This window comes from Passer montanus, unplaced genomic scaffold, assembly GCF_014805655.1.
Source record: "Passer montanus isolate IOZ18808 unplaced genomic scaffold, ASM1480565v1 scaffold26, whole genome shotgun sequence".
Lineage (NCBI taxonomy): Eukaryota > Metazoa > Chordata > Aves > Passeriformes > Passeridae > Passer > Passer montanus.
In genome coordinates, this window is record NW_024367261.1 from 10233360 (window position 1) to 10261251 (window position 27892).

At 37.6% G+C, this 27892-nt stretch overlaps 1 protein-coding gene across 1 annotated transcript in view; it reads right to left on the reverse strand.

Moving 5' to 3' along the window:
- Positions 1 to 24365, reverse strand: part of LOC120503578 (collagen alpha-1(XV) chain-like) — a 116759-nt gene extending 92394 nt beyond the window's left edge. Inside the window, exons 1-2 of the mRNA XM_039712204.1 lie at positions 24187 to 24365; positions 23963 to 24045 (exon numbers count right to left, since the gene is read on the reverse strand). Of these exons, the coding sequence (XP_039568138.1) occupies positions 23963 to 24045; positions 24187 to 24197 (94 nt within the window). The 5' untranslated portion in view covers positions 24198 to 24365. The remainder of the gene's footprint in view (positions 1 to 23962; positions 24046 to 24186) is intronic.
- Positions 24366 to 27892: the final 3527 nt, after the last annotated feature.

A 27892-nucleotide genomic window follows, 5' to 3' on the forward strand; every position in this document is an offset into this window, starting at 1 on the left:
GTGAGCAGTGAGACTAGACCAGATGACTTCCAGAGGTCCTCTTCAACCTATAAATGGACTATAAAGTATTTATTTTCCCTTTTTTTTTTAATTGTCCTTTGCTTTCAATGCTTTTCATAGTGAAAAGACCCACTGATTGACTTCCCACTTGGAAGCATCTTTTTATTAACATAATTATTATGTTATTTAACATAACATGCCACTAAGGAGAAATTGTCTAAAAAGCAAAGACTGAATAAATCTTACTGTCCAAACAGCCAGACTGCTCAGGTAGTTAATCACGATAGCAGGTGGTGCACCAAAAACCTACAAACCTGAACTCTCTTGTTGATCAAAGCTGCTGAGGTACATGTGTATATAGATATGTTTCTGCATAAAAATATACTTTTATAAAAAATCAACGTATCTAGTTGTCACTACATAATGATAAAATTTCTTTCTGAGACTACATGAAACAAAACATGGAAGTGTGACAAATTAATTCAAATTATGTAACCACTCTGGAATTCCCATAAACATTAAAACAGTATGTGGTAGCAGATTTTTTTTTTTAACAAGAGCTGCTCAGTCTAGTTTTGAAGCAGTTGGTGAAGTGTTTGCTAACAGCAGGGCCTTATGCTGCTTGATCCAGTTTTGCCTATGTGGCAGCTATAGATATTCCAGTCTAAAGATCAGATATTTATTGCTCATTCATTTCCACTGAGACAAGTCTGAAATGGGTCCTTGTATTTGTACTTAGTCCAGCAGTGGAAGAGAATAAAAACAAAAGTCTAATTCTCTGGCATGCTTCCTGAACCCAAATGCAACAAATACGAAGATGTGGAGCTCTTCAAGTAGGAATGGTTGTGATTTTCTCTCCTGAAAAAAACCCCAACCCAACCACAAATAGTGGACACAAGGCAGAAAAATAATATGCTGAAAAGTGAAAAACAAAACACATGCTCTCTACAGACAACTGGGAGAAAACCATACTTCCCTTTGAAAATATATTTTACTGTTGGGTCGTCAACAGCTAGCAGGACTGAAGCATTTGCTTACTGTAATGACAATAAAATTATCTGACTGTGCCATTTTTTAGTAAAAAGGAGACTTTGTTCAGGCCAAAGAAAATCCCTCAAGAGGGACTGGACTGTGAGTATTTTCATGCACCCATTTTGCATTTGCTTTACAACTTTTTTTAATTAGCCTTTTTTAATTGATGAAATCAGTGCAACACAATTCTTATTATACAAAAATAATTATTTTAATAGATGCATTGATATAAATTATCTCATTGTAAAATAAAACATGAAGCCATGCTGGATATCTTTGGATTATAATTCTGGCATGGTTTAACAATACAATAAATTTAGATTTCAAGGTTTCTGCACTTGTACAAAAATATCCTCATCACCTAATGTTAAGGCAGAAATTTCCAGTTTAGCTTTGCAGAGTCTGCTTTTACAGTTTGCTAGGAATCGTTTGTTTTCTTGTTGGTACTATAAAGCCAATATGATGGGATTGAGTCTTGAGCTCAGTTAATGAGTTTAACGTTCAAATGTGTTTCAAATTAATGTTTAAATTTGTATATTCCTGGGTTGCCCAATTCTGTGGCCTACTTCTAGGAGAAATTATAACTCCTTCAGCTCTTTCAGAGGATTGGGTCTTGATTGCTTCAATTAATCTACTTGACTGACATATTTTCAGTCTTTTCTTTTAATTTCTTTTCTGTTGTAAAATGTGAAATACAACCAAATCCACAGGAGATTTTTACAGTGCACGCATTACTCCATTATTATATTTCCCAGAGTTAATTCTCTTCAGTGAACTAAACATTCTCCACTACAGAAAAGAAACAGTGCTTTACAGAACACATTTAGTTTCAAATTTTAACAATTTAGAGACAGGGAAAGGTAAATTGAAATTACTACTGAAATTACTATTGAATATTTGTCACATTTTTCTATTTAGTTTCCAAGAGGTTCCCAAGCTGAAGGAGGAAGCAAGTTAGCTGGACACAGAAACAATCCTGCGTCACATTTTTATTCATGTGTTTATAATTTCATCATACATATTTATGGTAGCCATGCTCCTGACAACCAGTTTTAAAATTAATTTCTTGGTTTTCATTTTGATGGTAAAAATGGATGGAAATTTATTGTTTAGCTTGTGAATCAGATTCACTTATGACAAAATGTGTTTTAGCTCAAAAAATGAAGCCCAGCAAAGTGTCATCTGGTAAACACATCATCTAAATATGAAATGCCTCAATCAACATCAGATCCAAATAATGACTGCAAGAAAATGGGATTTTTTTCAAAGAACACACTGCTTGACTGTTTTCTTTGTACAAAGTGCTCCAGTAGCTGCCTTTCTCTTTCTAGAGTTTCCTACATTCCATAGGAATTTCTTCCACTCCTTACATTGATCAATGGAGTTACTGTTTGATTTACGGCAGTCTTGCTTCACAGTTTGTGAAAGATGGGTTTTTTCCTAGGTGGAGATCTGTTAAAAAAAGGAGCCAGTGCCATGTTTTAAAGATTTTTTGGTGAAGCGACACTTCATTTGTCCCCAGCATGCTAAGGGTTATAAAAGGCTGTGAGGAGCAAAACTATTTATTTTAGAATCACATTTAATTACTCAGATTTTTAAGCACAGGTTTTGCAAATCATATTAAATGCAGTCAGAATTTTGTGCTTATTTAATATACTCTCCATGCACACATTTCACAACAAATTGTTTTCTAATGCCAGTGAAATAAGTAGATAATGTAGAAATATTTGATTACAGAATAAAAGTAGCTTCTCTTGAAATAATTGCATAACTTTTGTATCTAAAATGTACATTCATTTTTCATTCCCATCTCTTCAATGCTGACACCAGAGCTGCTTAAGATAATAAAACCAGATACTTCTTCCTTGGCCTTAGATTACAAACCCTTCTGACACAGACTGGAATCCAGTGTTATATCAGGGTGGAATGGAGCAACAGTGAACACAGGAGAGGATGACATCACCAGTGCTGCTTTGCAGAACCAACTTCCCAAGAAACATGATGTTTTGCTTTCAATTGCTAGGCTATAGTGAGTGCCATGTATATTAACCTATTAGAAGGGTTAAAATACTTATCCCTTAGTAGGTCCATCACATCTAGGAAGTTTAAGGCTAACAAGCTAAACCAAAGACAATTTGAGCTAATAATAATCATAATTTGAATGGAAAGTTGGAATATATGATCTTGAGACTTCCTTTCCTTCCAACCTACATGTCCATGATTTTGTTTTACAGGCAGAAAATAATTTTTGTAGCTGCCATTACTCACTGATAGGTCATTGTGAATATTATTGAGATAACTGTGGAATGTAACCAAATTCGCAGGAAATTTTTACAGTGCATTGATTACTCCATTATTATGCTTCCCAGAGTTAATTCTCAGAATGTTGAGACCATACTGCATAAACTTTCATGCATGCACTTGAGCCTGCTCTACTGATTTGCTAAGGAAATAACAAGACTTTAGAAAAACCTTGGTGGAGCAGAAGAGTGGTAGACAGCATTTCTTTTGAAGAAACCTTTACAACAAGGTTGTAGAGAAGCACATAGTGGTGAGAGTGAGAGCTGTAAGCAACAAATGCTAGGAAATGGGGTGAATAGGGATTGCAGTAAAAAGGAAAACTGGAGAATGTTGCAGTCTCCTGGAGTGCTGTGAAAATCCAGGCATGGTAAATGCCAAGGCTACTAACATCTAAACATTCATACAGCTCTGCTTGCCAGGCATTTTCCCTCCTAATAATTAATATGAACATAATCCTGGAACATATAGAAGAGCAGCTTGGCAAGTTCTGCTTCTATCAGTTTCAGAAGATACTGTATATTTTCAAGCCTCATCTCAAGGTATCAGTAGGCTGCACGATGGTGTTTTTTAGACTGGTTCAGAATGGTACTTAGGGATGTACCTTTTGGGACATCACACTACACATGTGAGCACTCATGCTTCTAAAAGCAGGGACATACTCAAGACTCTCCTGAGCTGTGGCTGTGCCTGTCCTCTTATTCATGATCATCTCATTAGAAAAGTAAGGTGAAATTTCCAAAACAAGTCTCTGAAAATCAAAACTCATGGTGTATTTAAAAGGCTGAGCATCTTTGTGCTTTTAAAAAGATGATAAAGTTTTCCTCTGTTGTTGGGTGATATCCTCACTGTTCCAAACAACACGGATTTGTATTTTCTGGCTAAACTTATGTTAAATTCACATCTCATGAAGCTTCTCTTGTCATAGTGACAACAAAATAATCCTATGCAACAGCATTACTGTGAAAAGTTAACAGACATCCAACTGATGGGCAGCAGTAACTCCCTCAAAAGTAAAGCTAATGGCTAAAGGATTTTTTTTAATTTAAAATGGAAAGAAAAAGCTCCTTTGTGTGAAAAGTTACTAAAATAGATGTTTCTTAGACACAGACAGTCCAGCTCTGTGATACTGGGCAATAGTGGATCTAGTTGTTACTGTGCTTCTTACAGAACTGACTTATGCTTGTGTAATTCTTTAATCTGAACTGCAACCAGTAGGAAATCAGACTTTTATTTCATCACTCATCATACACACTGTGGAATGGATCATATAATGGAAAATATTTTCCATGCACCAGGGAGGGTTTTTTACAATTAACATGCTTGATATGGCTGTATATACTAACAGCACTCTAAGTGACATAGTCCAGAACATTTTGCAGAAGCAAATCATGACAGACTTTAATAGCATTTATGTTAGCTTTCATTTTACAAATATTATTATTTTAGAAGGACTGTGGAGTAAAACTTTTCTGTTATCTTGTTAACAGTCTATCAAGCAACTCGTCAATGTTAGATTTACTAAATGATATGGAATTTTTGATGGTATACAAGAGATAGTCTTGGATAACTACGATCTCAAAAGCCTCAGAATAGATACCCCTCTGTCACCTGTAATAGATATAATAAAAATGAGCAGATGACCAAGCAAATACTTTTTAAAAAAAAATATAAATGTTTTAATCCTTGAAACAGGATTAAAGAAAGCACATGGAGGATGTGGAGGAATAAAATTATACAAATGAGGCAAACATTACAGAAATAAATACATTCTCTTAAACTAGCAACTCCCAGAAATCCTGCAAAATCTTACTGAAAACATTGCAAAGCATTTTTTCAAACAAGTCTTGATGTTACAATACTCTGACTACTTTTGCATTTGAAGCATATGTTGTCATTTTTGAAAAGCCAGCAGTGAGCTTAGCAAATGTATAGCAAAACTACTTGGCAAGAATTTACCTTCTTGAGATAAAACAAACTGCATGTCAGCACCCACCCCTCAGCTACTAGGAGTTACTGTGGAACTTAGCATATGGCAAGGGAGAGACAGGGGCTCTGTGAGATGTCTCAGTGTCTGACTGTGGTATGATTTTTTAAAAAATTTATTTTTATACAGCTCAGAGGCAGAATATCATAGAATCATAGAATTGTTTTGTCTGGAAGGAAGTTTAAAGATCACCTAGTTCCAAACCTCCTGCCATGGACAGGGACACCTTCCACTTGAGCAGGCTGCTCAAAGCCCCATCCAACCTGGCCTTGAGCACTTCCAGGGATGGAGCATCCACAACCTCTCTGGGCAACCTGTGACAGTGTTTCACCACCCCCAGAGAGCAGAATTTCTTCCTGATATATAATTTAAACCTACCCTCTTTTAGCTTAAAGCCATTCACTGTGTCCCAAAACGAAGTGCATTTGTAAAAAGTCACTCTCCAGCTCTCTTTTAAGCCCCCTCAAGGTAGTGGAAGGTGCCATAAAAGCTTCTCCATTCTCCAGGCTGAACAGCTGCAGTCCTCATAGGAGAAGTGCTCCATCCCTCTGATCACCTTCATGGCCCTCTTCAGGACACACTCAGGAAGGTCTATGTCTTTCTCATATTCAGTTTTTTACTTTTAAGTATTCTGATTGATTGTAGACTGTGATGAAATGATCGAAACACTGACAGTGGTATGCCTTTGGTTTATGTATTTTTTTGTCTACATTTTAGTCATCATAGGAATGTTTTCCCTTTGATTACCTGCTTTATATATAACTTCTTTTAACAAAGACAGCAATAATAACATCAAAACATTCTATCCAGGCTTTCGGCTTTCTGAATTAAGCTCTATGGCCATTATAGTATTAAAGAGAAAAATATATGTGATTTGCAGTGCATGACACATCTCATTTGAATGCAATTAAAATTGTTTGTGCAACTTCTTACATAATGTAGAAAGACAAATCAGCTCTTAATTCTTCCAGTTATTTCACACTTCCCACATAAGTCAGCTAAGGGAGACAGATAATGACATCTTACAGACTTTTTGTTATCTTTATGCTTATTATTAATAAAACAAAGAATCAGTTACTTGGCAAATTTCCTGAGGTCATTTTTCATTGCAGATTATAGAAATAGAAAAATTCATGACTGGTTAAATAAAATTATTCTCTAATATTTATAAAATTTTTCATTTAAGACAATTTTTTATCCTTTGTTCCTCACGGCTCAAACTTTTATCAGAACTTCTGAATACAAAATTTAGCTACAAATTCACAATCTTTCCATATAGATGGTTGAAAATGCTTTCTCTGATTTATATCTTCTATGAAAATCCTTTGGATTCTTAACATTCATAAGATTCCCAGTCATTAAAAAAAAAGTTGCCTCTGTTCAAAAATTTTTATGTGTTTGATACAGCAGGGAATCCATATTCACCCATGGAATTAAGTGCAATTTTAATAAAGCACTCATAATTATGCTGGGCAACCACTAATTGTTGTGCAATGACGCCATCTTCCAAAGTGCCTTGACACAAATTTTGTCAACACCATTCCAGTGTCTACTGAACATTTCCATCTCAAACACAGAATTACTGAATGACTCATTAGTTATAGATTGCAACAGTTTGATCATATTGCAGTCACTAATTGGCAAACCTGGAAAGAAAATTGGCAGCATTCAGTAAATCTCACCTGCCCTTACTCTTTTCTCTGGCAGTTTCTGTTTTCAAGGCAGTGCTGGGTCTTCATGATGCTACTTTGGCTTTATCACACCATGTGCTGGTTTAGGATCCAAGCTTGCAGAAAACAGCAAAGATTTCAACCCCTCTGGCTCCAGTTTTCTATTGCTTTTGTATTCATTTCAGCATCCAGCTGGCTGGAATTTTCATTTTCCTTAGTAAATACCACATAGACTACTCCTGTTATTCAGGTCCATAACCCTGATTTCTTTTTCCTAATTGTTCTGAGGAGGATTTTCATAATGAAGTGAATTTTTTAAAAGCCTATTGATTAAAGATTTTTTAGAAAGCATGTGAGTGCCATTGAACTTCTGCCAAAATATAATCATGCTTCTTTAGATGGGTCTGGCATGCTATGTAAAATCAAGCATAAAATTGTAACTGATTTTTGCAATTCACGTGGCTATCTCAAGTTCAAGGCTTCAGGACAGTTCCATAATACAGAAATCCCCATTTTGTGGCTGACACAGAGTTAGGAGTTGGACTTTCTGGAACCACAAATGAACCGGGAAATTATGGAACACATTTCCAAGGGTTAATAACATTTCATATCTTACAGAATAAGTGGGGGAAAATGTTAACATTTCACTTTACATTAAAAAGAAACACAAATTGTTATTGTCATTTTTAAGAGTATCAGAAATGCCCAGGAAAAGCAAATGTTGACTTTATCTAGAGTTAAATCTATAGAAAGAAGATTCTGCAGCTTAGTCTTACTTCTGCAGTCCTTCTGTAGTGAAACCTTTAAGTGGGGAAAGCATAAACCTTTTCAAGGAAGGCAAAGGTACAAGTTAAAACCCCTTATTATGTTTAATCATAGCAGGTTTCCCTTAGCCTTGGCACAGTTTCAAATGTAGGATATATCCAGCAGCAAGAATATATCCAGCAGCAATTGGACCAAATTCGGACTACAGTGGAAGTAAAAGACGTAAATAAAATCCTTAGCACAGCCTCAGCAGGTGCCAGCTGTTTTTCTGCACAACGTGAGCCATACTCTGTCAGCACAAAGAAGACACCCTCTTGCTACCTCATAAGATGTCTGTTTGCTTCAGTCTTCAGTGGTGGCTGGTGCCCAAGTCAGAGCACAAGAAAATGAGCAATTATGGAATACACTGTGCACTGGGAAAATTAATCCTTCAAATCTTGCAGAATCCTTACATGTTTTTACTGGTCAGCTTGTTCCTGGAGGAACAAGAGCTATTCTTTGTTTTTAAAAAGTCCTTTAAAAATTCATGTTCTTGCATGAATTTTAGCATCTAGTTTATCCAAATTAATGTTAATTTCCTTTAGTAGTAACCCAAGACCATCTGCTGCAAACAAAAATTTTTAGAAGTTGACAGATATCCAAAGGAAGTTTTCCCTCATTAATCTCCGTAGATCAACAGTTGCCCTCTGTGTCAGAGTTGTGTATCTTCACTCTGGTGCATGGAGCACCTCCCCTCACAAATGTGCTGGTTTATGGCCAGGGGTCAGAGGTGTTACAGAAATGCTTAAGAAAATAAAATTACTTTCTCTATACAACACATTGCAACCAACTTTTCTGAAGAAGAGCTACATTCAACTACTGCAAAACTGCTTTCACTTGGCTGAAATTCAAAACAATCAGAGGAGAAAGAAGCCAGTAACAATACTGAGTTCAGAAAGCAGAGGACAGTTTGTTTTGAAATTATCCAGACTTCAAAGTGTCAATGTTCTACATACACATATGTTTGAACAGTGGGCTGTAGCATGAAATGCTTTAATATAGAGAAAGAGCATGCTGGAAGCTGTTATAAATAGCAATTTCTATCTGAACAAAGAGTCCATTCCCATGTGCTATTCCTAATGTACAGTTTAATAAATGACAGTTACAATGGATTTGGTCAGTACCATTGGCATGAAAAAAAGACATCATGAACACAGACAAAACTGATCTCTGAAACACATCAGGTTTTGCAGTTGCCACAATGCCACTGGGTTTTGTCAGACAGAGTAAAGAGAATTTCAAACCACCTTTATTTTTCTTGTCTGCCTAGAAAGGAGGTTCTCAGGGAGCACATGCCATTGCATCTCTCAAATTTCTACTGTTGGCCATATTAAAACAACAGATGCAAGGCAGCAGTACTAAAACCAAATTATTGTTAATAAGAAGGCAACATGGTTTTCTCTGGACAAAATATCATACATCTAAGGGTAAGCTATGGTGCTCCAAAATCATTATGAGCTGCATACAGGTCTCTCTAGGTTTTCTTGTTGGAAGTTAATATATTAGTTACCACACTAATAACTAATTTTAATAGTTAAAATGGCATTGCAAATTTGGAAAATATCTGTTTCTCTGCTTTGGCAAATAGGCATATTTTTTCTCAGTGTGTAAGCATAAATAGTCCTGTAAAAGTATGATGGAGCAGGGAATCCCAGGATCCAGAAAGATTTCATATTATCACCATCATCATCATCATCATCATCATCACCATCATCATCATCAGTGACAGAGTAACTTCTGGCTGTGAAAGACGGCGTTTTGCATAGTGACATCTCTAAGCTTTTCAATCTCCAAATCATACAATGTCTGTGCTACTGTGGGGCTTTGTCCTCCACCACAAACCCTCTCAAAACTCCCTCCATACCCAGGTGAGACAAATTTCAAGTAGTACAAAGTTCAAAATGCTTCAGGAATATCTCATAGGGCCATCTGTTAGGGCTTAGATGCCCTTCTAACACCCTTCTAACACCCTTCTGCCATTTCCATCTGACAAGAATTGCTGCTGGCACCATTGCTTCTCTGCAACAGAGGCACATAATAGGCACAGATTAATACTAAGACAACATCCTGAAGTGACAGTCTGGATCAGAAGATTGTGCAGTGTAACTACCATTCTCTCTGAGACAATTTTAGACACCATCCAGTACATAATCAGTTATAGTAAAAGCCAAAAGGACCTTTTTTATTCTGTGTCTAGACAGGAAACCAAGACAGTGCTCTCCACTACATGTTAAAATCTGAAGACAACTCAGTAACAAAGAGGTTCACTTCCAGAGCAGAGGCAGAAACTTCATTGCTCTGTGACAGTGCAGGTTTCATGCATTTAACATTCCCTGTAAAAACAGTTTGAAGAAGACACAGCAGGGCTTTCCCTCACTCCTTCTTTTGGCAGTTGCCTTTAAACTGAGGATCTTGCCTTTGGTCCGTGCCTGTGTTATGTTGCAGCTGGCTAGTCCATGTCCAGCCAGCCATGAGTCCTGCTGACTCAGACCCAAAGCTTTACCCAAAAACTTGTATTCCTGGCTTGACTTTCTGGCTTCCTCATCACTGTGGACTTGTGCAATGATACGGACTCTTGGCTGAACTTAGCTGCCATCAACAAACATACTCTGATAATTTTGCTTTCTTTCTGTGGAACAGTGTCCTTGCTGGTGAGGTCACTTGTTCAGAGGTTTGGCTTCCTGCTCCCTGACCACTGCAGAGCAGCCTGCCTTTGGTGCTCTCTGACACTCTACACCTGCTATCAAGAAAATGAAAATTAGAGTAACATCTTCGTCATTACATATTTAGAGCATACATATATTCATGACATGGCTTCAAAATGAAGAAAAACTATGAATGAAAAAATATATTCATGAAATAGAGTGTCAAAGCTTTTTTGTATCTAGAGAAACACATAATGTGTAATGAGATTAATAAGAAGATACAAAGAATTTTTTAAGTACAGTAATTCGTACTCTTCAAAGACATAATTCAGCCAACTAATTCTTTGTAAGGTGAAATGTCTATAAAACTTTATATAATGAAAAATACACATAAGAATTTGTTAGTGATTTATATCACAACTAATCCAGACCCAAGTCTCTTCCAGCAGAAAGATTTCCAGTTAGAGAAGAAGAGATGTATTTGTTTCTGAGTTAAAATTAGGAGAAAGCAGTATAGACAATGATAGTACAACTGAGTGAGGTTTTACTGCATTGTATGAATTTTGGCCTCTAAGGGAAGAAATATGTGTTTATTTTCTTGATCTTGCAGCATATTCTTTTTTGTTTATTCAAGCCTTGATCCTACAGGGCTGAGATTAGCTTTTAAGAGCTAAATAAAACACCAGTTTAAGCAAGGACTCATTGTTGGTTTTAGGTTTAAAACATCCATTAATATTACAGGTAGAAACCCTACATAATATTCAGTGACTACCCTAAACTGGAATGCTATTTTCTATGATGCGCATATAGCAGGAATAACACAGAATAAGAACAATAAATCACAGCTTAGCTCACAAAGTCACTGATATTTTAGGACTCCAGCCCATTTAGGACAGTCTTCTGGGTCTGGTTTTTTTTGTTGTTGTTTTTGGGTTTGTTTTTTTTTTTTTTAATTTGAGGCAAGTCTATTACATAGAATAGGATAGTTTAAAAAAAACTAACTCTGAGTAACAAATTAGGTCCTGGAGTTAGACAGAGGGAAATTCTCCTCAATACTCTTCCATATTGCAAAAATGAAAATATATGTAAATACGACATTAAAAAAAATGCAATTGGTCTTTCTTGAAATCAGAAACTTCCCTTTTTCTATTGAGAGTTTATCTAGAGCATTAGTAGAAAGACAATAATTCAGGAGGAAATGCCATCACAGTCATGACAATAACAGGTTTGCTTGTGTTAATGCAGAGGTACAGTCTGCCTCTGTCCCTAACAGCTGAAGTCTGTGACTAAAGTCAGTGAGACAGGATCCTTCTGATACTGAGTGCAAACAGCTGCAGAGCAGGATGGACCACAGAGTTTGTGGTCAGTGTAGCCTGCTTGACCATGAGTCCCTGAAAGGCCAGAGAGCAAGAAGGCACATAAATTTCAAAAATCTTTAACCTCTACTCTCTTGGAAAGGGAGGACAAGAGCATTGTTTAAAGAGCCTCATGATTACCAGGACCATGAGGAAAGATGAGAAATCATAAGATTACAGTAACATATTCCTGTGTTCTGCTCCAAGATTATTTTCCCAAAAGCATTCTACAGAACTCCAAAACAAAACAAAATGAGAAACAGAAGTGGAAATTGCAAGGGAGGAGAAAGAGGCAAGTGGAGAAATAAAAACAGAGAAAGGGGAAAAGAGAAAAGGGAAAAAGGAAGAGAGTGAAGAATGGATAATGAAAAGGGTATATCCTTTGACCTATTTTTAGACAAGAATATAAAGTGGAAAAGGCTAATTTGATTCCATATGGTTATTGGGTGTAAGTATTAACAGCCTATCAGGTCTCTGATTATTCTAACAAGACTCACAAACAGCAAGGGATTAAGACAGCCAAGCACAATCCAAGTCTTTTAGTATTAACTATATTAATTTTCCTCATCTGTCCTTTTCTGTTACCACATCACTGAGAATGAGGCTCAGAAACAAAATAATAATTCAAAACCCAATTTTAAGTTCCCTTTTTAAAAATCACAGGAAAAAATGGTTTGCAAGAGCCCTGCAAAAGTAATCTAATCCAATGGGCTGCTTAGTGCAGGGCTATCCTGAAGAATAGTGCTGTCAAGAGCCCTACCTAGTCAAGTTTAGAAATACTTGTAAAAATAGAGATTCCACAAACCCACCAACTTCTTCCAGAACTTAACTGCTGCCATGGTGAGGATTTTTTTTCCCATTTGTTCAATCAAAATTTCCTTTGCGGCATCTTTTGGCTGCTACTTACTCTTTTGCTCTGTTTTATTTTCTAAGAAAACTCTGCCTCTTTTGTCTCTGCCACCATTCAAACAGTGATGATGAGGACCACGTCATCACCTTGCCCAAGAGTGGAAACTTCTTGAGGTACAGGGTGGCTGAAGTTGCTAAGAAAGACAACAATTGGATCTACAAGTCAACAATAACAGAATATTGAACAGGAGCAGATGACAAAATGGTGATATACCAATAAAGTGAGAGAGAGAGAGAGAGAGGCTGTCAAAAATAAGTGCTGTACACTGCAGGCTGCCTAACAAAAAGCTTCATCTTCAGATGAAGAATGCCTTAAGTTTCTAAACTGCAGCAAGACAGGCTCAGTTTGGGAAACCCACAGGTAACATGAATGTGAACCCTCAATCTTTAGGCCTTACCTACAATTTCTGAGATGTATTTTAAGTAAACTGGCAGCTGAGAACTCTTTGTTTCATGTCCATTACAGAGGCAGAGAACCATCTGAAACTTGTCAAACTGATCCACTTCCGCTTCAGGACAGATAAAGGCATTATGACCAAGTTCCTCTCCAATCCTTGTGCAGATGCAAGAGGATGTGGAGACAAGTGCTGAGTGTCTCCCTACCTCTTCTGGTTTCAAAATGCAAAGTTCTACATTGCATCTTCTACATACTATGAATCAAAAACGGAAAGGCTGAAAGAAGTTGGAGACACACAGTTGTCACAGCCTCCTCAGTAAGGGAATAAACACCACCTGTCAACCATTCTTATGATGGTGTCATTCTAACAGACTGTTCCACACAAATTTTCCTTCATGATTTTAGTCTGCATTGTTTGTTTAGGTTTAGAAATTCATCCATGAAGAAAACACAGCAGAACTAAGTATTCAGACACAGGAAAACCTTTTGTTCATATCAGATAAGCATATCACACACACAGGGATAGTTAATATTTCCAAAGTACTTTGGTGTATGGCTATGGTATCGTAATTACACACAGTACAGAGGACAAGACAAGGTATTGATGTAGATAGTCTTGCTTTCCCCATAGTTGTTTCAGGCATTTGTACCAAATCTTGTATTTACTATTGTTTGGCTGACTGTTTAGCAGCTAAATGAGACAGTAGCTTCTTTTCAATGCTCTTTATGGAAATTTTACAATGTGTCTGGAAACAATATGTCTTGGAATAGGACACTTAAGATATGAGTAGCTTCAGTGCATCAGAGGGCTTGTAAGCAAGTATTCATTTAACATTCATACTGTAAATACTTGGGAGTGTCTGTGTTAACTCCTAATTGGAGCAGCAGTTTTATCCCCACTTCCTTTTTTTTTTTAATGAAAACTTCTTTGTTGAACAAGTCAAAGCTCACATGGGCAAAGCAGTAACAGAGTTGCCACAATTCCATCCTGTCTTTTGAAATTCTGTAAGAGAAGTGTAAAAAAGGAGATACAATACTTCAGGTCACCAGTGGTTTGTTTATTTTTCCACTGAAAAAGCATCCTTGAAATTTTATGAATGTTTACACTTGCACTGAACACCACCCCCACTCCCCAACTCATCATATCCCTGGAGCAGGATGTTGCCATGTGGTACTCATTTGTCAGATTTGCATCTCGTGATAGATTTAAGTTTCACTTTAAGCACATCAGAAAAAAAAGCATACACCCCCAAAAACCCCTGAAAACCCAACATACAAAAAAACCAACAAAAATACATGTAGAATCAAAGACTTGATTATAATATAAGGCCACCTCAACAGTACTTTGAGTTCAGTCAAGTATTGTTTGGTAAAAACAAATGGAGCTATACACTAATATGACATACTTTATAGAACACTGAAAACTAAAACTCTTTCAGGTAAGTGTTTTTACATTAATACCATTTCACTACCATAACTAATAGGTTATTTTGATCAAGGACCAGATTTTTTCAGCTAAGACAACTTTCAGAACTAGTATGTGTTTTACACCTTTCCTGTAATCGCATGTGAAAGAAACTAAAGACAGAAACTAAAAAAAATCAAACCATGTAGGTTAAACCACATTCATGGCCAGCCTGAACAGGATGAAATGTTTCCTTGTTTTTTACTGTGAAAAGCATGAAAGGATTCGAGTCATGTATACCCACACCCACAAGCACCACAAAGTGGCAGCACTACTGTGGAGCATTCATTACAGATGAGTGGTTCCGCCTTACCGAGTCAAAAGCTGTGCTGGTTTGGCAGAGTGTTGAAACAGATGGAACTGGAACAGCCTTTGGAAAGTTGAAGACTAAGAAAAGCTAAGACTTTGGCCCTCTGAGAATAAAAAAGCATCACATTCACAGATGTGACTCAGTATATTAAGTCGGTCCATAGCTAACCAAAGCAGGATGGCAAAAGTAAAAATCCTTACTGTGGGGAGACACTACTCCCTCACACCTCCCTCTGTGAGGCAGCCAAAGCACTGGCAAGAAGGATTCCTAATCAATGGATATTTTGGTGTTAGGAATTCCAAAAATGAGAGGATTCCTAGAAAAGCCTTAGGTTTTGCATCATTTTCCCCACAGTTTGCTTTGTAGACCACCAGGTACACATTAATGGCTAATAATTACTGAGGCTACCAGCACATTTGTTTCAATTATTCACAACCTTTTTACACCTGAAGATTTACCTTCCCATGCAACACAACAGTGCTGAGACAGACATTTTCTTTGGGACAGAAAGAAACACAGGGAGAAGCAGCAACAACTCTAAATTAATATATTTCAAGAAATGTTGTACCTGCAGTGTGTGCTTGACAGCTGTTAGTTATCAAATTAAGACATCAAACATGCCATGATACAGTGCATATGCATAATGGTGGGGAAAAAAGGGCTTGATACATATTGTCATCTGGTTTCATTTTTTTGGTACTGTCAAAGAGCAGAAAATAATAAATTTAGAAAAGCTACACAGCTCTTTTCCAACCCCAAACAGATCTGCTCTTTCTAGTTGCCTGTTTTTCCCATGGACATGGCTCACAGCTCAAGTGTTGCAGTTCAAATTTATTTTATTTATTCCTATTTAAGTGGTTCATTCTGTTGTACCCCCACGTTCTCCCCAAGTTGGTTTACCCCTGGGTTTTACCCTCCCTCAAAGCTGTCCCTCATGCCATTCCCCACCCCTTGTTCCAGCTCTTCCCCGGCTGGTCAAGGTATCTCAGCCCTTGAGTCCCAAACCTTCTCTGCCACTTAAACCTCGAGCCAATCCCTGTCTGCAACACTCCTTTGGAATTCTCCTACTCCACAAAGCTCCCTTGGCCCATGTGACCCATCCTCTCCACCGTCCTACCCCAATTGGCCCCAGACGCTTGATGTAATCCCCTCACTCCTCCCCTGAGGATTCCCTATTGGTTAGCTGTTTGTATCCACCCCCTATTCGTGTTTGTACAAAATCCCTTGCACTAGAGTGCCTGGGGCTGCTTGTGTCAGGTCTCTTTTCTTGGAGTAAGTGTTTCCTTGTGGCATCTCAAGACAGAGAGCCTACTTGTTTCTTCTCTGTCTGGTCCCTGTCATGGCTTGTGTCTGGCACTTTAGAGCAAGTGGCTCTGAAGGTTCTGCCTCTGGTAAATCCCCATACCGAGGCAGTTCCCCACTCCTGGTGTTGTGCTGGAGTTCTAAGAGTTAGCCTGGGTTCTGGTAGCCACAGCACTCAAGTTGTAAAAATTCTGAAGTGATCGCTCTTGATTATGGGACCAGATTCTACCTGAGATGTTCAGGGTTCAATCTGTCACATAATTTATGTTGTGAATAAAGATGTTAAGAAGTGTTGGGCTCAGTATGCACCACAGAGTGGTGCACTGATGGAGTGGTAACTGGCACGCAGTAGCTGCACTTCACACCACTGATTACACCCCTTCAAGCACATGTCAGTCAGACTGTTGTCAGTATGCATCACTGCTCACTCATCTCATCCTTAAGTCAAGAGTTTATCTACGTGGATGTTACGGGAGACAGTGCTGAAAGTCTTACACAAATACCAGCTGTCTTTTCCTCACACACTGAGCTGGTCATTTCATTGCTTAAGGCTATGAGATTTCCAGGCAAGATTTTTCCCTTTCCCACTTTTCTGCTGACTACTCCTAATCACCTTCCTCTTACTAGAATGTCTTCCACAATAATGTGCTCCCATGCCTTCCCAGGAACTGAGGTCAATGGCTCAGCCTGCAGATCCCCAGGTCCTGCTCCTTGCTCTTCTTGAAAATAGGAGTGGCTCTGGATTTCTTTCCATTCATAGGATCTTCTGATCACCACAATCTTTCAAAGATTGTATTCCAAAGTTCTATCTCAATGATATCAGCCAGTTTGATGAGCCCTCATGGATGTGTCTCATGAAGTCCTGTAAACTTGCAGATATCCAACTGACTTCAATGTCCCGTCTCTCAGTCTGCCTCAATGGAGGACTTGAATTCATGCCTTCAGACTTTCCCAATGGGCTCAGGGTCTCAGTTTCCTGGAGAGAAATCTTACTGGTAAAAAGTGAGGCAAAGAAGGCATTGAGTCCCTGGATTGTTTCCATGTCCCGTCACTGGATTCATTGCCCCATTTAATTTTGCAGTAGATCCACATTTTCTCTCTCTCTCTTTTTTCTTTTTTTTTTTTTTTTGTTTTTTTTTTTTTTTTTGTTTTGTTTGTTTTTCTGCTGGTATACCTGTAAAAGGCTTTCTTGGTGCACTTCTCTTCCCTTGCTAAATTTAATTCCAACTGGGTTTTGACTTTCCTGAGCTCATTCCCATGCTCTTAGACTGTCTCTATGTTTTTGCCATGCTACCTGACCCTGTTTCCAACTCTCATATGTTTCATTTTATTGTTTTAGTGTACTTATATGAAATATCACCAGAGATGAATCAGAGCTTGGATGTCACATAGGTTTATGTTCTGAAACTGTTTTTCAGCAAATCCCAGTTACAGGCTATTCAAAATATCCCCAGCTTAGAGGAAATTTTGAAGCATGTCTTGGAGCACTATTCTTTTCTCTCAAGAGTCATCAACTTACTCTTTAGCAGGCAGCACAAAATTTAAAATTACTTCTAGGTGGGTTCTGTTCTCCTTGATCTAGGTTATGTATGTCACTTGTAAATAAGGGCAGTAATTATAAAATGCAATGAATAATGACAAATGCTATAATGCCCTCTTGGTCACCAACCACGAAAAAAGTACAGAGAAAATAAAAAACTATATTCATCTTTCCAAAGAAGTAGAGCCAGACATCATGACTATGTACAGAACTCTGATTTCACAGTTCAGAGGAAGATATATCACAAATAGGACTGGAAGTTAATGCTACCTGAGCAGTTATAAGTTACTGCAGTAACTCTTCACAGCAAGAAGTGGATTCAGTGGCAACAGAGGAGGTAGACTCAAAATGATATGACCCAAGAGGTTCCCAAATATAGAATGAACCGGCTGAAGCCCTTACTTGTTAGTATTTTGTCTTCTGTACTGAAGGTGAAGAAAAAGACCATGAGTGATGGGGCAGTTGATATTCAGATCTCATTGCTGAATCACTGTTACTAGATTTAGGCTTCCAGTAATTGAATGTTTGGAATAAAACACATTTGAGTGGCTCCAGAAAACCCTGGTTCTTCTCAGAACCCTTCAGGAAAACTTGGTACAGACCCCAGTTCTTCTCAGACTGGGATGTAAGGCAGCCACAAATGATTTAAAACACTGCAATTGTTTTTCAGGACACATTCAGCTCTGGCAATTACTTTTTCCAAGGTTTTCGGACCAGAAAGTATCCTGAATAATACATCTGTGATTTCACGCTACTCATATGCAAATACATTAAAACTGAGGTTTGCTCATTTTATTCATTCTTTGGGAGAATTCTACCTGTATTTGACTCTCTGCAACATTTATGAATTTTTAGGTTTGAGAGTAGGAGCTGCTAGAGATGGGAAGGTTTCATGAAGAGAATTAACCACTGTCTAAATTGCTGTTTAATTTTGTTGTTTTATGAACCTGTTGTAATTGTGTGGGTTGGCCAAATAGGAAAAGATTGTTTGAGGACTTAAAATTAATGATGATAAATACTCTTAATTAGTTACCATTAATGGCAGCCTAAATAAAGCAATCAGAATTCACTGAACTGTAAAATTTACTGTCTTTCTAGCCATGGCACACTTGCATAAATTGGCAAAGGTACTGCATTAATTTGGTCAAATATGAGACACCACTACAAGTAAAACCAAACTGATCCGTGGCTAATACAGCAAAGGAAAGGGGAAGAAATCGCAACCAAAGGGACAGACGTCCTCCAAAAGAAGCATTTGATCTCATAATTAACATATTACAATAAGAAATATGTTCTTTGGAACCCTTTGAATATACTAAACATAAGTAATATAATCAATTCTTTCCTTCTGATGCTCATTTATTGAAATGATCCTTCAAATTAAATGCTAGTGACAAATGCAAGCACAAATGTGACTTTGAGTCCTATTCAAGATCATGGAAACAACTGCTTGCTCCAGACTTCTAGTGTGCCGAAGGACGCCTCCAGAGGGGAAATGAAGACAGTCATTATAACAGTATATCCACCCCAGCTGGTTTCCTCTTCTGAGGCCTCAAAAAAAAAAAGCTAAAATACGTCTTCTGTTGCCTGCTAGAGTCGCTTAGGAAGCATGCAGTTTTTTGTCCAAGAGAATTAACATGTAAAGAGCGTTACATGGAAAAAGAATCCATTTAGAAAAGTGATAAAATGGAACAAATTTTCTAAGTCAGGTTTGTCCTACTGGTGTTATCAATCTCTTCAGCTACTGAAAGAGATGACCCCAGCTGAAACAAAATGATTTTCTATTGTAAATTACTGTGTTCTGCATGGGAAGGCTTTTTTATCAACTATGAAATCAGGCTCAGCTCCACATTAAAAACATGCGCAACAGCTGGTAACAGCTTGAAGACGTGCCTGAAGGATCACAGTGGCTCATTCAATTTAGACTCAATTGCAGTTTGATGAGGTCCAAATGCTCATTCTAGTACAAGAGGATTGCAATACCATCTGAGTTCTCTTTAAGGAGGATTGTCCTTTATTACCACTGTAATCGTGTCTTGTCTTTAGAAAGAATGGACTGAGCCATCCCCATCACATGTGTGATTGCACACATTTGACACTCAGGGCACATACAGTAATTACTTGGTAGAAACAAGATTTTAGATGCATAGACAAGTTTGTTTACACTCATGATGTCAGTTTACTGTGAAGAGAAGTTCAGGTTCTCTGCTTGTAAGAATCACACCAGCTGATCATCAGCCAATGAAAGTCAATAATTCACAATTCCTCCATTAAACTCAGCAGGTCAGGAGTGCAGAGTTTATGTCAACAGCCTAATGACAGCCTTTCTGTGTACAGAGGGCCAATGAAAGAGACAAATATTTACTTTATGTAAACTATTGCTAAGCATGTTACTTAGGCCAAGAAAGAGCTGTTCAGCTTGGCTAATAATAAAACCCAGATGTCAATGAGAAATTTGTAAAGCTTCTTTTAGAGCTCATAAACATAACATAAACTGTAGAACCACACACATTTAAACATTTTTAAAATATCTTTTTAAAATGCAGGCACTGATTTGACTGTAAAGAACTGAGAAACACCGATAACTGCCTAGATAGCCTAGAAGAATAAATGTCACTTCTGCAAGAACTAGAGCAAGTCATAGGGAGGAGTCTATCACTCAAACATGAGCAGGGCTGGCATTGAGACTTTCTAACTTTATGTCTGTCCACAGTTTGGGTGCCAGCATGTTCAAGACTGTGCTCTGAGTACCTTCAGTTCACTAACTTAATTCGTTGTTGAAGAAACAAAACATATTAAGAGCAGCCAGGGTAATAAGTGTAAATCAAGATACATTATCAGGCATAATTAAGGTCAAAGTATATGCGCTGCAAGGCAGTACCAGATAAATAAGACAGACCATGCTTTTATGAACAGATAGATACATGTCAATTGAACAAAAGAGAAGTGATTAAGTAATTCATTAAGACACCAACATATCTTCAGTCCTCCTGTACAAACCCAAGAAGAATAGAGTACTATACTTGCAAAATGTTTGTGAACACAAGAGAAAAACTGCAGAAGCTCCCCATGGCTCAAATAACATTACATTTGAGTGAAGAGGAAGACAGCATTTTATTCCTTATCTATTTGCACATGTGCTATGCTAGCTGCAGTGAAATGGACTAAAAAACTATCAACAGAGATAGTAAAATTCATCATTCTAACTCAGAGAAACTGCTGAGATTTCAGAACTCTTGTTCAGTTTCACTCTGAAGCAAGGTCACATTATTTCTTAAAAGTTTGGTTGAAGTAATGACCAAATCCCATCAATTTGCAGACCATGCAACTGAATTTTAAAGTTCTGAACTAAATATTTCAAAATTTTAAATATTTGTTTTACAACTAGTAGTTCATTGCTTCAAATATGTTTTTATATGCTTTCTCTTTTTTACTTTCTGTTTTATTCTACCATGAAAGCAGTAGCCAGAAATTCTTGGACTTGGAAATGAAAGCAAGACTTCTGCTAAAAGACCCAACATCTCACAAGTTTACTACAAAGTTAAACTACAGCCCAGAAGTTCTCAAACAAATTCAAAGACTATCATCTGAATGACAACTTCCCATCATTCTTTCCCCCCTTCTTTTTCTGTGTAGGAAATAATCATAACTACAGAATTTCCTCAAGAGAAACAAGACTTGGTCAAAACATTGTTCCTGATAGAAAACAGATTAAAATTTTCTTACTAATCTTTCTAGTATCTCTCACAAAGTCATAAAAGAGCTCAAGCCCTCTGCTGGACATCTGCTGAGGCTTTTGTTTTATTCAGCACCCTCAACCCTGCTTCACAATTCAGTGCTCCCCTGGGGAAAACAAGAAGACAAAGATGGTAAAGGCAAAGATGGCAAATTTTTCTAAAATCTGAGGGTCACTGCTTTGTTTTCAGGTTTGTAAAAAATAAGTTACCCCTTCCCAATCTCTTAGTGAATAGTTCAATCCCTGAATAATTTTCTTGCTATTATTTAACCAACTTAAGAACATCTTAAGGTATTTTTTCCTTCTTGCATGTGGCCAGCACAATGATACAACAGAAGGCACCTGCACTGATCCTCTAAAACTGCACTTACTCATTCACAGTTTCTCTTTCATTCAAATGAATTTAAAGATACCCATTAGTGCTATGGATAGATAGCGTAGAGCTAGGCTCAGAAAAGCAGTACAGCATTATTCACAGGGCTGGAGACTCCTGGAAAGCAGTAACCTAGAAGGAGACAGTGACCAAAAGGACACTGGATAAAGCATATGTTTAGCAACAAAAGGCCTGAATACCAGAGGGCCAATTCATCACTCTGTGTCTCCATGCATTTTCATCTTAAATACACAGTTTATTTCTGTGCACTCTACTGCTGAAAGGAACCGTGAAAAAGGAAAATGAGGTTATTTCTACAATAGTTAGACTGAAAGATTTAAAGTATGAAACTCTTCTCTTCAATTACAGGTAGAATTCCTATTAGTCGTGTATTTGCAGCACCAGAAGGAAAGGAATATTATTCCTGTCTCTGACATTCAACACCTGATTTCAGAAGATGAAATAATTTAAATCAAGTGTTAGGAAAATGTGCTGTGTAATGGAAAATGTGAGACCCCCATTATGTCAAGAATTTAAAAATCATATGTGAAAAAATTTAGTAAACCTTTGGGAACAGGAACTTCTGTGTTAACAGACACATGAGTAGGAATTATGAGGCCAAGTCAATCATGGAGGAACATATTCCCAGAGCAGTGTCTAAGTCTCCAGTGATCTTAGGACACTTCCATAACCTCACTTGATCTTCATTCATAGTAAGGTTAGGAGTCCTTCCAGCAGCAGTAAAATTCTGCACTGGAAGAAACTGTCCAGAAACAATAGTGATTATCTTTCCTACTTCTGACATCTGATCTGACTTTCACAGATAGGAGATTTTAAAAAAACGGATCTTCAGGTAATAGAAACAAGCATAGATCCACCAAAAAAGAAGTTGTGTGTCAAATAAATATTTGCAGGTTTTGTCACTTTACTTGCATCTCTAATGATCTTCCGATTATTTACTTGTGTGTGCCAAAATTTGGTTCTCTCCTGTCCAGACCTCTCTCATGCACTATCATTCATCAGCTCAAGAAAAACATTTTTACCTGATGCAACAGATCTGCCTCCAGTGGATAGACAATATATTATATGTCAGTCACCATTTTGATACAAATTTCTTAATTCTAAGCACTGGTTTCTGTTTGTTTCCTTAATTAATTACATGTACAGCATTACATATTTCTCATCTGTACCTATAGCCTTTTTTGGTGATAACTAATATGTGACTTTTTCTTATACTGAAATAACTACCTGGGGCTTTGGCTTTCAGATGCAAAAGTGTCAGTGATCTATGACAGTGTCAATTAAAAGGCAAAAACCAATGAGTAACATTAAAGTCTTCATGTGTGGTATCTACTTCCCATCAATACTTTCTACACAGTTACCCAGAGGTCATTTGCATAACAAATGCCAACTAGTTTTGCAAGAAAGTTAAAAAAGCTTTTTGGTGTAAATATCACCATTCCTAATGGCAAAGTAATGTGTGAAACTTTTTCTCTTTTCTCAAAATTACATGTAAACTTTTAAATCAGTGTTGTCTCTCACTAGTTAAATGTAAGGCTATGCCTTCCAGAGATGCTGAGGAATTTGGCTGTGTTACAAGAACTTATGATCTGAAATTACAAAAAGACTTTTCACTGAAAGTCCATGAAGACTGGACTGGTAAAACTAAACATTTAACTCAAGTAATTAGAAAATCTCAATTTGTCCAGGCTTTTACCAGGAGAAATCTCTATGCACTGGAACGGGCATCACATCTATGTCTTTGCACTCACACCATCCCTGGCACATTCCTGATGTGCCCACAGTGACACGTGTATCTATCCTAACTGTAAAACATACAGTATTCTGAATTTCCTTAACGTACTTTCTGTTAACAATTGCACTCTGAAGATATATTGAGAAAGCTGTCATGATAGGCTGCTTTAGAGCTGGAGAACCAATGTATTTATTTATCCTCATTCAGAATGAATGGGAATTTAAGCTCCTAACTCACAGCAGCTTTCCTATATTAAATGATGAACAGTAAGCAGCAGATAAAATGAAGATCTGAAATGGTAGAGCCTCTTTCCATATTAGGAAAGCAAATCTTAAAATCCACACTTACTCTCAAATTATAAACATGATTTGGAGAAGCCTTACCTTCTATGATCTGAGCTGCTGCACCAGCATGGATTGACAAGCCAAAGAGCAGTAGCGACAAGTCCCAGGTCCACCAGACATGCCTGGAGCAGGTGTGCCAAAAAAAGGAGGGTGGGGGAAGAATGAGACCAAAGAGTGTAACACAGAAACACATGAGGGGGGGGGGGGGGGGGGATAGGGTGCGGAGGAAAGAAGAAGTAAAATTTAGAAGCAAGAGTTCTTACCATGAGAGCATTTTCTGAAAGTCAGTGGAAAGAACTTAAGTGAGAAAAAAGTGCAGTGCACATGAGTTTTTATGCTTATGAAAATAAGAAGTTAATAAAAACGGGAGCCTGCTGTTTCGCCTCCAACGTTCAGACACAAGTGGAACAAAGGCAGCACTCAGGCTCTCTGTGTGACTCACTGCAATTCACTGCTCCAGCTCTGAAATCTGACTCCGTGTAGACTTTCCTGTCAGACCACTGCTGAAAACTTCCTACTGTATTTATGGATGGACACCCCTTACTGCTGTGCACCATCCCAGCGCTGTCATTATCCAGCTCTGTCTTTAAATGCTGTGTACCCTGACAGGCAGCAGCACAGCTTCTCCAGCTTCCCCTCCTGCCTGCTCACAATCTCCACTTATTCAATAAAATATGACTTCCAACATCCTTCCATCCAGGATTACACAGGCAGTGATACAAATTCTTATATGGAATGGACATTTCTCCTGCCATTTTAGCCAAACTTCATCAGAAGCAAGTTTGAAGGTATGTGCAGGACAGAGGAGCAGTTAAATGGCAACAAATGCCTGGGATTCACACCTGCTGTGTCTTACATGTTTTATCACCTACAAAGACATTTTGAAATACACCCTTTTCTCTGACAAGTTCTCTAAGTTTAATACTCATATTTACAGAGATTTACACCCTGCATGTAGTTTGAGAGTGTGTCCCTACCTCAGCAGCTGCACATATATGTGTCTGCTATAGAGATCTTGTAGCTGAGCATTTCTAATAGTTTCCATTAGAAGTGTTACTTTACGCGTAACTCAATGAAAAGCATTTTTTTCCACTTGTGGTTCTTCTAAGCTAGCACTTGCCCAAGGAAAAAATTCTGCAAGGATATGCTTGAAATTAATCTGACAATTTTTAACTCATCAGATGTTTAACAAAGGCTGCAATTGCCACTTTTTGGCTGGGGCAGGAGAGCTTGGAAAGTTCTGCATATGGAAATAGACCAGTTGGGCTATTGGTAGATCTAGGCTGAAAAGTGCTGATGATCACCTTAAGAGAATCAAAGCTAAAAATTATTTACCTAGGATGGGAAGTGGAAGACAGACAGGCGCAAAGTTTTTTGCAGTAATGAAAGAACAATCCAAATAAATAAACAAAATTAGGAAAAATTTCATTTTACTGTGAATAAAATGTTTGAGTTTGGTGGTGGTGGTATTTTGTTGGCTATTTTGGCGGAGGTTTGTTACTGGGTTATTTTAGTGGCTTTTTGTTGTTGCTGTTGTTGGGGTTTTTTGATTGTTTGTTTATTTATTTACATTTTGTTAAATAGGAAATAGAGAGGTTAGGGCTTTAAAATCTAGAATATTGATTCTACCCCAGACTCATTTTGGTTAGAAACCACAACAGGTTAGGTCTCTCCAGATATAATTTTAACTAAGCTGCAGACCAGTATTTTTTGCTATCCACCTTCTCCATAATGACAAGGAATGAAGAGATCAAATTATCTGTAATCAAGTGTCTTAATATAAACACACACATTTTTATCATCTTCAGAGGACCAAAAAAACCCTGTTTTCAGGTGCACAGTACTCTGTATCAGGGCTGAAAAAAACATTTCATCATTCCTCTTTTCTACTTGAGGCTGTAATTTCTTTTCTTTCTGTCTTCCTGAAATTTTTCTATTGTTACCACCAGCCACACTGCTTACAGGAACAGTGTTTGTAACATTTGGTCAAATCATACTTTATGCCTTTATCTTGCACACTATATATATGTTGTCCTAAGAGAAAATACTGAGGTTTTAAGCATTCATGGGAAATGTCTTTATATATGTAAGTAAGTATGTATGTATGTAAGTCTGGCTTACTTTTCCATTTTTCCATTTTTTTTCAAGTTTAATATTTAGCAATAGCTACCATGAGCCACTGTTAGTCCTGTTGAACTATTTTTAACTCAGAACCTTCCTTTGATAGGAAAGAAGGAACTATCTGTCTCTCTATCCACAAAATGTCAGTGGCTTACCTGCATAATCCTTCCTGTTGCAATAGAGTTTTTAATCCAGTATATATGGCAAACATATGTCTGTCTTGGTATCCTACAGTAGACTAACATATTTAAGAGACAAATGTAGAAGCAGTCTTCAGATTTATAGAACTTGTAATGAATTTTTACAGTATACACAGCAAAGACTTATCGGATGAAATTTTCCTCCAATTTTAGAAAACCCATAGAAATGAAGGAAGTAATACACTGTTCATGCAAACAATCTGCATGAAATGCTGCTGATAGTGCCTTTAGTTTCTGCTGGACATTTTAACATGGATATCTGGCCAATGCTCAACATCATTATGGATGATGGATAAGGAAAAACAAGACAGAGTATGTTCTTGACCTCTGCAGTCCATTAGTTTTGAATGGATGGCTGTGGAGGAATCCCTAAATACAAACAGTTTATTATCCCCACTGCTGTAGGTCACTGGGGTTTCTTGCATATCTAGTGCTTGTTCGTAGGCCCAAGAATTACTGAAGTACAGGCTTTCTATGTCTTCTATATCCATCTACCCATAGATGTCTTTCTCCCCACAAGGACAGTGACATTTGTACACATCCACTCAGTTTTGACCTTGCTGTTTGTCTCATCTTTTTCAAACACAGCAGGACTCCTTTGAATTAGGACATCTGTGCTTTCCTTCAGTGCCGTGCCCAGCTGTATTCAACTAAACTGCTGTTTTCATTCTTGCTAAAAATCTCCATTTTCCAAGCAGAAGTTTTGTTTACTTCCCCTAGCTCTGTCAACTGATTACACTCCTTAAGGCTCCAAATGGCAGGCTGCAATTCTGCTGCTGCAGTTCTTAGCCATTCACTGTGTTAGTCTGGCTGGCTTTTGTTATATTTTTCATCAGAGGGTGGTTTTTTTTTTTCCCACTGGCTGCAACACAAATTTCTTAGCTGCACATTTCTATCCTCTATAATTGTAGGATATAAGACTCATAGGAATGTTCTTGTGCAAACTTAGTGTCAGAGAAGCAGTCTGGACCAAGGCCTGAGTGAGTTCAGAACCACACCAGAAAAGAATAAAAGATTTATCTTTTGCTTAGATTTCTCCTGAGCATGTACAAATAGATGGCATTTACCATGTCCTCTGGCAAGGAGGTTCCACGGCTCAGTTGTGTATTTCATGAAGACGTCTCTGCTTCTTTGTTTTCAGCTTAGGTCCTGCTGATGTTATTTGATGTCTCTTAGTTCTTGTACTGAATAGGGTTCACCAAATCAGTGACCACTCTTTTTTCTCCATGCCCTTTGCGACTTAAGAAGCCTCTTTTTATACCCTTTCTACTTGTCTTCTTTCTGCACTAAGTGTGAACTTGTTTGTTTCTTCTACTGCAACCATTCCACACCTCTATTTATCTTTTTAGTCTTTATCATAGTTTCTGAGTTCTAGGACATAACTTTTGACTTCTGGTGGAGTCAAGAGAATCATAACTGCACATGATGCCAGTAATCCTAACATTTGTTGAGTGACATGGCAATGTACTCTCTCCTTCTTCTGAAGACAACTGATGTGCTTTCTTGACTGCAGCCAAGATGACATCTTCATGGAACTCTCATAAGCTCAATAATTTGCACTTTAGCGGTATTTTTATGTGCAGTTGGGATTTTCCTCCCTCTGAATAAATTTATAACAAATGGTAGAAATTAATGTAATTTATCTTTT